We start from the raw sequence: 17,744 nt of genomic DNA, 5'->3' as shown, positions 1-17,744 counted from the left end.
CGATCAGGGAAAATCCCGTTTGAACGGGTTACGGGTGAACCCTGCTTTCTTCTCTTTGTAACACAAGGTTTTAAAATTTCTATTCCAACGGGGAAATCACCATGGACATTTAAGATGAAAACTCTTTTGTGTACACGTCTATTTGTTTGTTTCCAGATAATAGGGGCGTATTTAGAGGGGTCCGATCCCCTCTCCGAAACAAGAAAAAAAATTAGATTTTAAAATTTTGGGCGAAATTTATGTACTAAACACAAAGAAGTTCCTCGGGATCGTAATACGACAAATTTTGGATGCGTTAAAATATCGAATAATACTTTTGATAAAGTGGATACTTGACCCCATTGCAGAACATGCCGCGATCTGCGATGTGATCGCAAAAAATTTGCCGTGCCTGTGCAGGAAAAATTGTCAGAGGAAATAAAATAGCCAACAGTATAAAAACGTGCCTGCTATGTATAGATGTCTTAAATGCACGGACAACTCGCATTTGAACTGTTTTTCACGTCACATAAAGCATATTTTTAACAATCATAAGTGTTTCTTCTTCTGGAACTGATCATCTTGATTTTTTTATTTTGGAATTCCTACAGGGAATTCGTGTTATGATTCAGTTCAAAATCTCTTATCGTCGCGAATTGTGTCGAGGAATTTGAAGCTTTAAAATATATAAAACAATAATTATGCCTGTTGTGCTGTATGGTTGTGAAACATGGTCGCTTACGCTGAGGGAAGAACGCAGACAAAGTAATTGAGAATAAAATCCTGAAACGAATATTCGGAACCAAAAGGAACGGAAATGAGGAATGGCGAAAACTTCATGATGAGGAACTGCATAATTTATACCATTTACCAAACATTGTTAGGGTCATCAAATCTTGGAGGCCCAGGTGGGCAGGACATGTAGCGAGAATGGAAGAAAGTAGGAACGCTTTCAAAGTTTTAACTGGAAGTCCAATCCGAAAACGACCATTAGGAAGCCTAGGCGCAGATGGGAGGACAATATTAAGTTGCATCTCGCAGAAATAGGAATACAAAGTAAAAACTGGATCCAGTTGACCAAGGATAGAAGTCAGTGGAGAGCTTTTGTGAACATGGCACTGAACCTCCGGGTTCCATAGGTCATAGAGTGAGTTAGTTAATTTTATGCGAAATTTATGTACTTTATATGGATTTCGTGCCGCTAGCTAGTTCCAATTGTTTAAAAATATGCCCCTGCCAAATATCAGTAACTTTCGTGAAAAGAAAAGTGTCATGTTGATATACATTGCTGTACTTTTTCCTTAATGCTTAAGAAACATTGTTTGGGATTGAAATAGGTTAATGATTGGGAATTAATTCAAAATTTAAACCCAATACTTTCACGTAAATGACATAATTAACATTTAATACTAATTACTAATGTTTTTTCTTCAGTTCGCGACTTGTATTATACGAAGAAAAAGATTTGATTTAAATCAAAAAAATCGATTTAAATCAAAAAAATCAACAAAAATGATTTTTTTTAAAAAAATCATGATTTTTTTCCACCCTGCTTACAAGCAGAGCAGATAAACAGGCAGAATCTTTATTAAACCTATTGCTAATATTACATATTATTATTAGCAATAATAATAATGATAACTAAATTCCTGGCGCAACAGCCTTTAGAAGCCTGGACTTATGGCACTCATTTCTGTGGGGTAATGTGTTTAGAGGTCTGCACGGGCTCGGGTTACTGTGATAACCGTAATGAGGTTAGCCATACTGAGAGCATTATACAGTTCTACCTGAGTTGGAGCGGCAACGCCGGAATCTAGTTACAATGAAGGATTTATGGTAGGGACAAGTAAACCCTTAGATCTTGACCTTCGAGGAAAAAATTGGTTATGTTTTGTCGCGTACTATACTATTCTCCATTAACGCCCAAACACAATAATAGCTGCAAAATCTCCCAAAGTTACTGCCTCCAAAAGGGGAAAGTACTCATGCCATTCACTTTGGGATACTATTGGCAGCTGATACTTAATAAATTGTTTCGACAACATAAGATCCTATCCGGTTTGTCATAAGACCCAGACTGTGTCACGTGATCAGGTCAGAAAGTCAGGTTGCTTGCTAAATCAAGTCTAGAGATTCCAGATGTGAGATATTTCAAGCACATAACCTCCACGTGGGGCGCCCTGGGTAATTCGAAGCAGATGAGTATACTTTATTATTGATTTTACTCAAAGAACTTTACTTTTGACAATGTTCTATCCATATTTACCTTACATCGTTTTTGAGCTCGTCATTATGTCTGCAATAAGCTTTCAATGAGCCATCTCCTTATTATACTTTTTGAGATATGTGGACGAATTCATTTTTTTCATAGATTTTCCATTGACTTGAATGTTCATGTTTTGTGATTATTTTTTAACTATGTTTCATTAATTTTAGAACAATTTGCTTTTGGAATATAGAATCTACATATTTTCTTCTACCTAGATATATTTAAGCTGAATTTCAGCCATCTCCCTCTTTTGCTTTTTGAGATAAGTGGATGAATTTATTTTTTTTTTTTTTTTATTGATTTTCCATTGACATTAATGTTAAAGTTTCGTGCTCTTTTTTTATTGTTATTTTATTATTATTTTTTAAACTATGTTCCATCCATTTTAAGACAATTTGCTTTTCAAATATAGAATCTACATAGTCTCTTTTACATTTGAGTTGAGTTTCAGCGATCTCCCCTAAAGTCTGTTCACATCATTGCAACAGGATTGGCCCTTTCTACTGTCAGTAGAAATGAGGTCACAATAAACGAGCTAAATGCCCCCCCCCCTCCTCCAACCCCTTCAAAAAAAATCATATAAAATCATATTTTATGTCAAAAGTTAAAGTAAAAGTATAATTTTTCTACTTTCCAGTTCCTTGAACGTTATTACAAATTTCAAGCGAATAAGCAACTTTCTAACTAGAAGGGCCAACTCCGAAACAGAACCATAAAACAATAGCAACCAAAACAACTACCGGTATATAGACTCAAGTAGACTGTGAAAAGCATGTAGAAAAAAAATGAACTTGCATCTTAATTATTGTGAAGAAGTGCTCAAACGTAAACATCTTTATACTTTATATTAACGATGTTGATATGACAGCGGGAGGGGGGGTTCCTTGGGACTTAACAATCCATAGGTCTGATTAGAGAGACGAAATTAACGCACCATGTTGTAAATAAACAACATTTAGAATTAAAGCATATAACACTCAATACAAAATATCATACTTACATACTATGGTGCAGCAGGCTGGACCAATTTAACCTAAATATTTTCCTTTCTTCTACAATTTCAAGGGATTTTGAAGGGTTACGAATTGCCAATTAGTCTAATGAAGAAACTGAGTTCTAGAAAGATAACAGGTAATCATTCTACTTGAGTTCACGAATCTACTACTGCTCCACGAAACTTTTAGTTATTTCCCGCCACCTCAGCAATAATCACATGCCGTTGCTTCATATCACCAACTATATCCCCATGTGAAATTCAACAACATCTGGAATAGAAAAGGAAATTTTTGATTACTAGTCCACATCTCGGCCATCTAAGCCTCTAATCCTGACAAAAACGTCGTTACCAACATCCCCTTTAAACCTGATTGGTTGGAAGCCAATCGACGGAATTTAAGTCCCTTCTCCGTAAGAGGCAGCACTGTCGCAGACAGCGAATACTATAAACAAATATTCCAGAATTCTTTAAATCGAACGCAAGAAAGGCGCCATGTTGTGTCTTCAAATTTCCTATCAAATTGTCGTAGACCATTTATACTTGAGCAGAAAAGGACTGTCTCAAAACTTTATCCCCTTGTGGATTCTTTCAAGATATGTGGGTTATGCCATATTATAAGGTTATTAATGAAACATTTACTTACGAAATATGAAGAAAATCGCGTGGGTCGCTCCTGAAAAGATCGTTTTAAGAAAAACATCCTCAAAAGTAAACTCCTCTTGAAGATATTTTCTACAAAATCGACCTATGCCATATTATAGGGTTATTAATGAAACATTGATTTATGAAATATGAATAAAATCGTTAGAACTGTTTTCAAGAAAACCGCAATTTTTTTTATTTTCACTTTTCAGTAAACTGTTACTTTTTTAGGTAGGAAGAAAATTCGGAAAACTCACCTAGAGATTTTTTTTTTTTTTTTTTCGATACGTTCAACAGTATGGCCTCTAGGTGACTGAATCTTTACATCGGAACGAATGGGAGAACAGCTTTTTGGCCTGTAAGGGGCATGAAACGTGTAAATCTGCTGAAATATCGATTTTTTCCAGGATCATACTTTCTTCTTTCCTATTGTAAAAACAAAATAATAATAATATTAGCAAAAAAGAAAATTACTAGAGATCTGAACACTACACTTCAATAATTATACACACAAAAACGAAAAAGAGTTGCATTTTTTAAAAAAATGGAAAACTCCCGTATTTTCATTCCGTATCTGGTGGAGTATGTGACGTATGATACAGGTATCTGTGTTACAAAGGTTCTCTAATCGTGAAATCTATTGTAAGAAAACGTTTAACAATTGGAAGTGAGATTAAAGAAGTAAAAAAGTTTCCAACTTTTCAACATTTTATAAAGAAAATGTCACTTTAATAATTCTTTTTATTTCTCTCTCTCTCTCTCTCTCTCTCTATCTATCTATCTATCTATCTATCTCTCTCTCGCTCGCTCGCTCGCGCTCCTGATTCTGAGATACTATCCCAAGGCCTGACGGGTTTTGAGAAAAACTAAAGGAATTTCCAGTCCCAGAGATTTAAATTTTGAATTTTTTATGTAATAACAGAGCTGTTGTATATTATATAGAATTACACCCCTCTTTATTACTCTAAATAATTGTTTACTTCCTTATTTCTAAGAATCGAAATCTAAGGAATTGTCAGTGAAGCAAAGTGCGTCCCACGAAACTCGGATGGAGCTTCACGGATTCCTTTTGGTGACAAGGAGATTTCATAGTTCCATGTGTACAATAAAACATGAATGTTAAAATGGTATTTAAGTAGGAATACTGCTTTACATTTAAGTATAAAATTTAATAAAACTTTTTTTTTTTTTTCTCAATAAAACCCAATCTCATCCAATAAAACCCATTGAGCTGAGTTTTAAAAGGATAAACTCTGGATTTTTCACAACCCTAATTGGAAGATAGCTTACTACTTTCTAGAAGAAAATGTCATACCAAGTAAGCATCTTCTCTTCATTCTCCAACTTACAATCACAGTCTTCCGCCAATAATTTATGGCAGTAATGTGGTTTTCAAGAACGAAAATTCAACTCTTCCTTCAAAAAGACTCGAATTGGGTTTTGGGTTAAACCACTTTCGTGATCTTGTGATTTGTGATGGTTTTGCGTGAATATTTTCTGAATCCCTTGTATATTTCCCTGCGTCTTGGTTCTGGCAACCGCGTCTCCTAATATTTGCTACAGAACCTGTGTCCTTTTAATTTTGGCATCTACTGAGGCACGAGATCCTTTCACACTCTCATCTCTATACTTTCTCCACGGACTGCTATATTTCGCCGATGCACGTTAAATATTGCGTCACGCTTCGCCACTGATGTCTACAATGACATTAATGCTATATCATATAATAAATACTACCATTGCATGGAGGAAGAAATTTTTCTTTCTTTAAAATTGATAAAAGATTTAAAGAGTTATAAAGTTTTCAATAGGGTGTTAAGTTGATTCCCGCCCACCCTGTATATATGGAATCCTGTCACCGACTCCTTTCATTTGATACCTTACACAAAATGTTTCACCACATTGAATACTTGCGTTCGCCAAATTGCATATTACTTCCTGGTATATGTCTTGTGTCACTTCAGAGATCATAACAAATCCATCTATACCGTTAATTTATTTTTATGAAGTTTTTTAAATTTACGTTGGAATTTGAGTTTTAAGTAAAGTAGCGTTCACCATGCGTCATTTTTGTGACGTCATATATAAATCTAGTGGTCTTCTGAGATTCGAATGAATCTATTGACACTTCACTCATGAAACAGTATCACGCCGTTCAATTTCCTACGTAGGAAAAGAAACATACAAACATCACGTGTACATAAAATATTTTTCCGTTTCTTTAACTTCGCCGCTATCAGGGAGAAGAAACTGTTAAAGGGAGTAACACGTACGTAAAGAAAAGGGAAAGAAAGAAACATAATATTCACAAACTTAGGAATTTGCGACAAGTGACCTGTCACAACTGCGGAATACTTTTGATGTTACTGAAATAGTTGGTTACATTTTTCTTTCTTTCTTCACTTATGGCAATGAATTTATTCATATCTCAGTGTTTCTTCCTTCATCCTTTTGCAGCCGGGTCGCGGTGGCTCAGTGGTAGAGCGTTCACCTCTGGTGTTTGGGGTCCCGGATTCAATCTCAGCCCACTCCAAGTGAACTTTATGGTGGACAAACAGCGTGTGCGTGGGTTTTCTCGGGGTTCTCCCGTTTCTTCCAACTATCTTCATTCCACCATTTCACTCATCTCTCATCACCGTCTCCTTTAGCCTAAACGGCATAATCGTGGGACGTAAAACTCAAAGATTTCAATTCATTTTTCCTTTTGCAACCTGTATATCTGTAGAATTATGTAAGATATATATATATATATATATATATATATACTGTACTTACATCTAAACATCTGGATTAGCCTATTTTAAGTCCTCACTTTAATATAAATGCCTTTTTTTTCGCTGGAGGCCGAAAGTGCGACACATAAGCATCTCAACAAATGATATGATTGTTAGCTACCACTCCAGTTTACAGTGGATGACTCAAGTAATGTCGTCACTTCCGCTGCCAATCCAAGCATAGCGTTCCAACAGTCACATTTCTGATTCCAAACAATTCTTCTGCTAAATGAATAAGTATAAGCTGATTGTATGTTTCACTTTATTTTCATGTTGATACATTTCCTTCTGTCTGACACGCTTATCCTTCAGAGGTCCTTCGGAAATTTAAACGAAAACTGCAGTTTTTTCCTTCATTTTAATATGTATATGTCAGTACAAAATGTGACAGTTGTAAGTTCCTTTCTTTGGACCCTGTCTTGTACAAATGATCCCGAAAGTATTGGCGCAAATACATCATATTTAACCCTTCTCCTCCTCCAATTGTGATATGAGTATTACATAACTTCAAATATAATTTCAATGTAGTCATACAGTCACCCACGTAAGTACCTAATCCCCAAGTAATGGAATTTTAACAGTCAGGAATCCAGGTACATATGTGGGTGATTGTAGGTATACTGTTAAGTAACAATAGAATGGAATAAATGTTAAACAAATGTTAATTTTTATTAATTCATTAATTTAATTTTCGTTAAGATATTATATATTCAGCTCTAATGTTATTTTTACCGCCGTAACCGGGTTGCTTTCTCTGCACATGCTGATAATATGCCGCGTTCTCGACCTCGAGCGAATTAAACCTCACACTGTATAACATATGACTATATAATCGTATTTTTTTTCTTTGTAGGTAAGAATATAAATGCAATGTTACACTATCTCAAGAGACCAATCATTGGGGACCCGCTAGGAATCTAGAATAGAATTTTTCGTGTTTAACGATTCTTTTTCAAAAATAAAATACAATGGATTGTATAGTTGAGAAGACGCCATCATCATTTGCCGAAGAAAATGATAACAGTTCAAACATGCAGTTTGTTTCAGTGAGAATCAAAGAGGAGCCACTGAGCGAAGTGGAAGACACAGAACCGAACTGCAGGAGGTTAGCTCCGAATAATCCAAGGTTACCAGTGAATAATTCATCAGATTCCATATCGAAAGCTAAACTTCCAGAAGGGTGTGAAATGGCGTCGATAAAAATTGAAGTAGTGAGTGACGCATCCGATGACGAATCCGAGAACAATAGCAGCGAAATCACTGAAGAGAAGGTGACAGCGGAACCAGAATTCATTGCTTATAATGAACCGGAATTCATATCATGTGAACCGAATGAACCAAACAATAAATCAGTAAGGAACAAGAAAAAAGTTTCACCTGTGCGTAATAGTTCAACATTAAAACAAAATAATGACACTGGTTCTGCACTGAGTTCTCAAAATGCTGAGGATTCAAACTTAAATGATTCAAAACCGGAGCTTAGTGATATTGATGAAATCGAAGAGAAAGAGCATAATTCAGTTTCAAACTCGGAGAGTGTTGACAGCTCGAAGTTAAATGATTCCAAACCGAATCTCAGTGACGTTGATGAACTCGAGATTAAAGACAGTAATTCGGTTTCAAACCCAAACAGTGTTGACGACTCAAAGTTCAGTGCAGACAGCGACGATGAATCAAAGTATAATGCAGATCCTGAAAATGATTCAGACGTTCCGAAATCGGGTAATATAACTACGTCAACAAGTGGCAATATGAAAACTGTTAGTGATCCTCTGAATGTGGGTGTGAACAGTACGATCATTACCGACGATAGAAATAATGTTTTTATAAAACAGGAGAAGGCCGATTATCAAGAGTATAATGAATCTGAAGAAATGGAGTACGGCGATAACCTTGCATTCAAGTTTGAAGTAAACTTTCAGGAGGGTAATGAGAAGAACCAAAGTGCTATTGATGCATCCATAAATATCTTGAGGTAAGTTGTTTTTAAATATATATACTATTTTTATTTTACTTTCGTGTGTTTGTAAATACAGAAGATGTTTTCAGAGTTCTGGTGACTAATACTTCCGTGTATAAACAAGTCGTGACATAGTTACTTGTAGAATGTAACACATAGGACGTTTTGAGTACATTATATTCTGATTTACTAATTTACTAACCTGCTTCATCTTTCTTTATTCACTTTAAATTCTGGTATCTATATTTAAAGGACTTTCCCTTCCATTATTTGCGTGTTTATCTCTGAGATTAATATATATATATATATATATATATATATATACAGGGTGTTTCAAAACAACACCGATGACGTTTGGGAGATGATTCCTAACATCAAGATAAGACAAAAAGTATAGACGAACCTGGGTGCACAAGTACTTACTTTCGGAGTTACAGGATGCCGAAAACATGAAAAAAATGAACTTGAAAGGTCCACAGCTCCAATACTATCGTACGTACCGTAGTCGGGTCAACTTTTCACTTAAGAACTAGTATGTGCCCTATTCAAATATTCATGTTTCAGAATCCTGCGGTACTTCCGCAGCAACAATTTTTATAGAGGTAGTTGCTGAGTGCTCCAAATTATGTGCCCGTAGCTAAGCTCCCTGTATAAAAATTGTCGTGTGAGTACCTTAGGATTCTGAAACATGTATTTTTGGATAGCACACATATTAGTGCCTAACTAAAGTCTTGACCCGACTTTGATAGGTCCCATAGTTTTGGAGCTATAGACCTTTAATTTTTATTTTTTTTTTAATTATATTTATTAATGTTTTCGGCAGCTTATATCTCCGAAATGACAAATTTCTGGACCCATGTTGATCTATACTTTTTGTCTTATCTTGGTGTCAGGAATCACCTCCCAAACGTTGTTGGTGTTGTTTTCAAACACCTTACATATATATATATATATATATATATATATATATAAACAGGTTGCCTTAAATAACCCATAAACACGAAGGAATTTTAGCCAATCTAAAAATTATTTTGTGAATGAAAACTTTTTAAATAGTGTTTACCAAACATTACAAGTATTATTTATAAATAAAATTAAAGATTCACTAATAAGTATATTCTATAATGAGCATTTAATTCTCTTTCATTTTACATTAATCAGTTTTTTTTACAAAAATTAATTACGCAAAAGTTACTATTTTTTTTTAACATGAAAATCTAAAATTGAATGTGGCAACATTGTATCTCCTAAACTGTTCCAAGATGTCGCTTAGTTGAATACGAAGGACTGTGTGCTTAGTTTGTGGGAAAAGCTTTTAAGAATTTACATACTGAAGAAGTTCAACCTGGAACAATAGACATAAAATTTATTAATGTATGTATTATTCTTTTAATGTTTAGGTGTACATTATGTAATTAAAATATGCTTTTTGTGTGATCTTCGCTTAGCATTCCAAACTTTTTTTTTTTTACTACTGTAACGTGTTGATATCTAATTTTTAAAACTCATTTTGATCCGCGTAAGTGTAATTTGTTTAATATTTCATCTGAAAATCTGCAGCCGTAATCACGAAGATAAATAAGATTGTTTGAAAAGTTTTGAAGACTGTTTCACTGTTTTTACATCTTTAGTACATTTGAGGAATTCATGGGTACATTTTTCGTAAACCCTTTCCCCCCCATGTACGCATCCGTTCCAACCTCGAGGAAAAAGATATATATCATGAAATGTATACATACAGAGGCACACAGAAGAAATTGTCAGAACTTTAATTAGATTAATTTAACAACAAGGGTACAGGGTTATTTACCAAGCTCTATAAATAACATTGTTCTTTAATTCCTGTGACTATAATGCAACTTGTTATTATTCTTTTCTCATTGATCTTTATTTAAATTTATATACTTATTCTGTGTATGTAATATTAGTAAAAGTTTCGTTCACTGACTCTTTGTAGGTTAGCAAATATGCCACAGTTATTTAACAGAGATAGTGAAGCAGGATCGTACATCATAGGGGACAAAGGCACTCCATTAGAATTAAATAAACTTGATCCATCATCGGATGAGCCATTCCCGTCATCATTGTCGGCAAGAGGTTGTTTGGAATGTAAGAAACTGCGTGAGGAAGGCGAAATCCTTCCTTGCCAGAAGTGTAGAACACGTGTATTGTGTAAATTTTGCGCCAAGAGTTTCTCCAAGAAATGTGATCTGGACGTGCATATGCGTATTCATACAGGAGTTCGGCCATATGCATGTACAATTTGTGAGAAGACATTTGCAGACAAAAGCTCTTTTAAGAAACACCAGCGGGTGCACAGTGGCGAGAAGCCGTACAAGTGTAAATATTGTCAGAAAGCGTTCTCTCAATCTGGTCATTTGGTGGTCCACATTAGAATCCATACAGGAGAGAGACCTTTTGCGTGCCAAGAATGTGGTTTGGCGTTCTACCATAAGAGTTCGTTAACGAAGCACATGAGAACGCACGTAGGAGAAAGGCAGTTTTCATGCAATCATTGCGGTAAGTCGTTTATGCACAAGGACTACCTATCCAAACATATCATGACACATACCGATGCGTGTCAGTTTGTATGCCCAGCTTGTGGTAAAGCCTTTGTTCAAAAGCACGACATGACACGGCATTTTGCTGTACATACTGGTATCAAACCGTACCAGTGTCAGTTGTGTGAAAAAGCATTTTACTCAAAGAGTAAACTTAATCGTCATACTTTTGTTCATACGAAGGAGAAGGCGTTCCAGTGCCAACAGTGCGGGAAAGCGTTCTTTATGGCTAGTCAGCTGAAGAAGCATGTGATGGTACACTTGAATGGAAAGCCAGTGGCGTGCTCACAGTGTGAGAAGACTTTCTTGTACGAATACGAACTAAGAACTCATATGCGCTCCCATTTAGGCATTAAACCGTTTGTGTGTAAATGGTGCCAAAAAACATTTACTCGTAAAGAGTGTCTGAGGCAACATATTCGAATCCACTCTGGCATTAAAGAGTACAAATGTCAGTGGTGTGAGATGTCTTTCTACACAAAGCATGCAATGTTATCTCATGCCAGAGTACATACTGGAGAGAAGCCGTATCTTTGTGATTTATGTTCCCGGACATTTTCCCATAGTTCCACCCTCAAGTTACATATGCAGACGCACAGTGATGCTAGACCATTCTTGTGCAGCTTATGTGAGAAAAATTTCTCCACTAAGCGAAATCTGGTTGCTCATATGAGAACGCATTCCACAGAGAAAAATTACGCATGTAATGTTTGTCCCAAAAAATTTTCACATCAAAATTCCCTCACTAAGCATATTCGCACCCACACGAATGAGAGGCCGTATGTTTGTCCGTTTTGTGAAAAGGGGTTCGGAAGTAGTAGCCATCTTGCAGCTCATAAGCGACTTCACACAGGCGAGAAACCTTACGCATGTACGTTCTGTGAGAAGAAGTTCAGTCAGAATACTTCGTTGAAAATGCATATTTTAACTCATACGGGCGAAAAACCGTTCATTTGTCCGGAATGTTCAAGAGCGTTCTCGCGTAAATATCGTCTCGAGAAGCACATTAAAATAGTCCACAAGAGAACCGACTTCAACATAGACGAACTCCTCAAAAATGCTGCTGCCCGCAATCCTTCTGTTCTTGGTAGCCAATTACAGTCAACTGCTTCTGCTTCGTCTATTGCTAGCAGCAACTTAAATTCTGATAACTCAAGTGCAGATATTTCGAATCCGTCTTCATCTTTTGAATGCTCGAAACCTTCAGAGGTTGACAGTTCCAAGGACCTGCCGTCGTTTGGTAATCCGAATATGCCGTTTATCAAAGAAGAAGATGCTGTGTATTTCGAAATAGTAAGAGAAGATTTTGATGGGCCACAAGATTATGTCCAGGAGGAACACCCAATAGATTTAACTCAGAATAATAATTAAAAAGCCGTTTAAGTTCGCATTTTTGTCGATCTAAGAAAACAAGGTGGTTCGGCTTAAAATGTAAGAAAATAAACAATCAAAATTTTCTTGAGATTTAAGTGTAAGGATTTTGTTTTACTTCTAGTAACAGCTGAATAATTCATACTCAGCTGTCGAATTTACTTGGAAGATGCAACCTCCATAGTACTACTCAAAAGAATGGCATATTGTAGATTCGACAGTAAGAACAGTATTGGTGTATATACACAGATATATATGTTACATATGAACAGAAAATAAGTGTTTTGATTTTACAGTCTTACGATGTGTATTAAAGTTCAGAAGTATAACTGCCAAAAAAGAAACAAAAAATCTGAACACTAAATGAATGATATTTCTAAGACAGGTAGTTTTACATATGTTGATTGCAGTGTTAAATCCTTACTATTGATGGTATAACTTATCTGTGTTGTCACAGCATAAAAGGGTTGCCCAGTTATATGAATGTACAAAAAAGAAAAGGAAAAAAAACTGTTATATATACCCCATATTTGCCATTTTTCACGTTTTAAGCGAGAACTCTTTGGAACCTGTAAATTTGTTCGTACAAGTTGGTTTTGTAGCATTACCGTATATATTACATCCACCATACATTTCATATCGTATAAGGAAATCGCGACGCATGTCCTGTGAGAAACGGGAGCATAATGTGTCACAAAAAATGTAAGAAGTGCAGAAAATGGAACTAAAGTGATCTCAAATCATGTTTTATGTATTGAGGACCGTAAGTAGCGGGCATTGTACATTGGATTACTAGAAGATGGTTAGAAAATGTTAGCAAATGAATTTTTAGGTGCTATGATACCAGTATTAGAGAGAAAGATATCTGACAAAAGCACGGAAAATGTTTCTACTATTTTAATATTTGTACGTAAAGAGAGAGAGAATGAAAAAGTAAGTTCGAAAGGTATAAACTGGTGTTTTGTTTTATGATTATTTCTTTCTTTTTTTGGTGTGAATATAAATAATTTTGAAACGAACGAAATCAAAGATATTACAAAACTCGAATGTTATATATATATGATCTTAGTCTAAAGCGAAGATATGTAAATAGTTTTCGAAAAGAAATCGTATAAATATCGTAAAAACAATAATAGTAATAATATTGATATGATTTGTTCCTAATAGGATGTTTCATACAGCTTAAGGATGATCATTTTCAACAGAATTACACGTAGTGCAATAGATTCACAGATTGACTGATTAAGGAGTAAGTTGAATATTCACCAATTACCAAAACGTACATCTCTTGCCAATGTAGTCATTATAAATGACTATAATAGTGGTGATATTATATTACTCATTATGCATTCGTTAATTACACATGATGATGTGTATATTACCTATGTCGTGTACATTGATGGCAGTAATTTTGAAAATATATACATATTGAAAAAAAAAATTGTGTACTCTGTGAAAAATACGTCTTTCGTGTTGTTGTAAGTATGGTTCAATGTACGATTTTGATGACTATTTTTAAGACTATGAAAGAGAATGTGGAATTTATATTCAGAATTCTATAATAAATGTGAATAAATAAAAATACTAATTCTTTGCAGAATTGAAATGTTAATGAAGATGTTTTATAAATATGAGTTTCATGTTTCCTAATAAGGGAAGCGTCTGAATCACGAGTAATTCTATAAAGAATGGTCAGATGAGTGCTTATATACAAAGTATGTACAATAGTTTAAAGAAAATTTTATTATATACTTAAATATATTATATTGAATAAATTATATATTAAAATCTGTGAATATAGATATATATATATATATATATATACATTGCCTATGTAGAAATGCTCGTAGCATGTCTGATAATTTAGTGCTGTATAGTGTAAATATTAATCAATTATTAGCTTTAATCTTATGATAGCTTTACTTCATACAAATTGTGTTTCAAAGTTTCAAGAGATTTTTTTTTAAACTTGAAATTCTGAAACTAATGTATGTGTATAACATAATTTGCTAGTCACAAACTGAATTAGCTGTTATATGTAAACACTGATTGGTGGTTCGTAATCCATTCTTAATCATGTAATAGTAGTAGCATATGGACATAGTGTACAATTTCCGTGTAATAGTTTTTGTCTGTGCAACATATAACAAACTAATAGTTTGGTGCAAATTCTTTCTACAGCTGATTCATATTTTGAAACGCATATTAAAACATTCATCATGTTTTACGGTAACCTTGCAAGTCATTGACGACAAAATGAGGTGGTAAACTTAGAATATTATTTAAATTAACTTTGTGACTTTCGAAAAAAAAAAAAAAATCATCTGTTGTCTAGGTGAATGAATACTATGTGTATGATTTTCGTAACCTATTTGCTGATTAATTAGACATGCCCATTATCTATAAATAGTAAACTACAATCTATTAGGAATTTATTGTCACTTTTGTAAATTTAGTAGCTAAACTCGTAACCCCAATAGTTGCAAGATGTCTGCTTGTACCATTCAATCTTTCAGAGTTTCTCAATAACTTTTCCAAGTATCCAACATGTGATTTTGATATCATTCTTGGATATTGGTTAATTGAAATTTTGATTGATTACTAGGAAATCTTAAAAAACATAAGCTGATTATAATCAAGTTAAGTCGAATCTCTGTAAAGCATCGTGTTAGCTTTTTACGTATTATAAATGATTTGTTTACGTAGATCATTTAAATAGAATTTATACCTTTTAAATACATTAATAATCAAATTGTAAGATTTTTATATCACAATATTGGAAACTGGTCGTTAAACTTGCGGCAGTCAAGGAGGAAATCAAGAAAAATGTACAACCTAGTGCAGACCATGTACAGTACACAATCAGTGTTAAATGTATAAAATAATATTAAGAAGTTCTTTCTAGAGGCAACGCAGATGTTTCTTAGGCTAAATGTAGAATATCTGTAAACGTTGAAACAAATTTTCAGTTTTGCTTACGTCCACCCGAAAGATGATTTACTGACTGTAAGATAAATACGCCATTGTAAAAATACTAAGTTCGGTATGAAATATGATTAAAATAATTTGAGAACCGTTTCTGTGCACCGGTGATTGAAATAGTAATAGTAAAAATAATGAGAGAGAAAAATCTATTCCTAATGCTTCTTGTAACGCCTCTTTAACACTGAACAGTTAAACTAGGTACAGTCGCGGACAAAAAAATGTATTCTCGTCCCGTAAGTTTCTTTCGTGTGAGAAACTCCAGAATGAATTAACTAACTTGAGTTTTCTTCTTTTTCTTTTACTTACGGACATAATTATTTGTGTATAAATTATGTAACCAAAATTTGCATCAAGTTGAGCTATTTGTACAAAAGGTATTGATAGAAAAGCATTTTTCGTATGTGATCCCTATATAGAACCTGTTTTTCTCTTTTCTTGATGACCGTATAATGTGGAGTTGATTTACACTTTAGTTGTTTTGTGTACAACGTTACTCCTTAATTATGTGTATTAACGATGTGAATTCAAAATCAAAAGATAACAGACAGAAACCTGAAATGAATCCTGTTGTATTTCTTAATTTACAAATATGAATTTGTAATCTTTCATAGACTTTACAAGGAAGAAAAACTGACAAGCGTAAATAGTGCATAGTACTTCTATTACATAATTTGTTGAACATATATCCATATAGTAAAACCTACTTAAGTTGACCACCTTTATTTTCATAAAGGAAATCCTACTTCCATGTACAACGAACTTGTAAAGTAATAGTAACACATGGCTATGTCAGCGTCGTTACACAGATGTATATATGGTAGAGACCTGCACGGGCCGGAGTTGGGTACGCCAGCTCCGCTATTGCTTTGGGCTGGCCGACATTGCTTTGTCTTCAGGTCGTGCCGATTAATTGCAGTTCTTTAATTATTATTGATTTTCGTTAAACGATAATTAGAGTAAGGCCGAACGTTGAAGTCTGTGTGTATGCGGGTGGAGTCAAAGGTATTACAAATAATGCAATATTTGCAGTTCGTGTTGCTTCGCGACAGCTTGCTTATCGGGCCGGGCCGGGCCGGGCCGGGCCGGGCTGGGCTGGGCTGGGCTGGACTGGACTGGACTGGACCTAGGTATGTTCGGGCTGAATTGGACTTTGACCCGTGCAAGTCTCTTATGTATGGCCAAGTTAAGTGGTGGCTAATATAGCAGATTTAACTTAACAGATGATTATATCAGTGAAGTTTTACAGATGTGTGGCCAATTTAGCAGATTTTTCTGAACAAATGACAATATCAGTATGGTTTTAGAGATGTGCGGTCAGTTTAGCATATTCTATTTAATACATGGCTATATCATTGTGATTCCATAGATGTATGACCAAGTTAAGCGGTGGTTAATTTAGCAGATTTTACTATATAACAATAATATATTAGGTAATAATACAAATGCTAGTAATAATGAAATTTGTATTTAAAAAAACTATATAATACAATGAGAAACAATATTTTGTGTTGTTTTAAATTATTTTTATTTTGTTTATAGTTACATGTAAAGCATGACCAAGATGCCAGCTTGGACTTACAAGTGCAGATAACGGTTGTTATAGTTATCTTTAACATTATTATCTGAGTGAAAACTTATTCATAGGTAGGGAGTACACAACTTTTTGGACATCACTCGATTTTTTTTTTTTTTTTTTTTTTTTTTTTTTTTTTTTTTTAAATGGCGAAAGATACCCTTTTTACACATCATGGCGGAAGGTGAGGAACAATCTTGGAGGGTAAGAATTCAAGGAGATATAAACTAATACAATTAGAGAATAATCTCAGTAACACCTGTTTTTCTACAGCTTTCTTGCTACTAAATATTTCATTTTCGCTTTTACTAGCCCAATTTCCAATAGGAATATATGTGACAGGTATCCTATATTAAAACTGTAGCTCCACGTCCCGCATAGTATGAGCTAAAATGGATATTTATAAACAACATAGCAAGCAATTGATCGTCTTCTTCTTCTTCTAAGCCTTTTTCCCAGTTGGCTGGGATCGAGATCGCTGTCCTCTACCTGTTCCTATCTTGTGTTATATTTGCTGTGACACCACATTGCATCATATCGTTCTTAACACATTCTTTCGTTTCGTCTATGGCCGGCCTCGAATACGTTTCCCACTCACTTCTATAGCATCTACATGGTAAGCTATGTACTTCA

At 34.5% G+C, this 17,744-nt stretch overlaps 1 protein-coding gene across 3 annotated transcripts in view; it reads left to right on the top strand.

Annotated features, from left to right (window-relative positions):
* The window catches only part of LOC145663122 (uncharacterized), a 38,831-nt gene extending 21,625 nt beyond the window's left edge, over positions 1-17,206 (top strand). For all 3 annotated transcript variants that reach the window (XM_081729408.1, XM_081729407.1, XM_081729409.1), the window contains exons 2-3: positions 7,515-8,636; positions 10,579-17,206. In XM_081729408.1, coding sequence (XP_081585534.1) covers positions 7,630-8,636; positions 10,579-12,553 — 2,982 coding nt within the window. In that variant the 5' untranslated portion in view covers positions 7,515-7,629 and the 3' untranslated portion in view covers positions 12,554-17,206. The remainder of the gene's footprint in view (positions 1-7,514; positions 8,637-10,578) is intronic.
* Positions 17,207-17,744: the final 538 nt, after the last annotated feature.

Source organism: Thermobia domestica, chromosome 10 (assembly GCF_964235325.1).
Source record: "Thermobia domestica chromosome 10, izTheDome1.hap1.1, whole genome shotgun sequence".
Classification (NCBI taxonomy): Eukaryota; Metazoa; Arthropoda; class Insecta; order Zygentoma; family Lepismatidae; genus Thermobia; species Thermobia domestica.
This window is presented reverse-complemented; position numbering and strand designations above follow the sequence as displayed.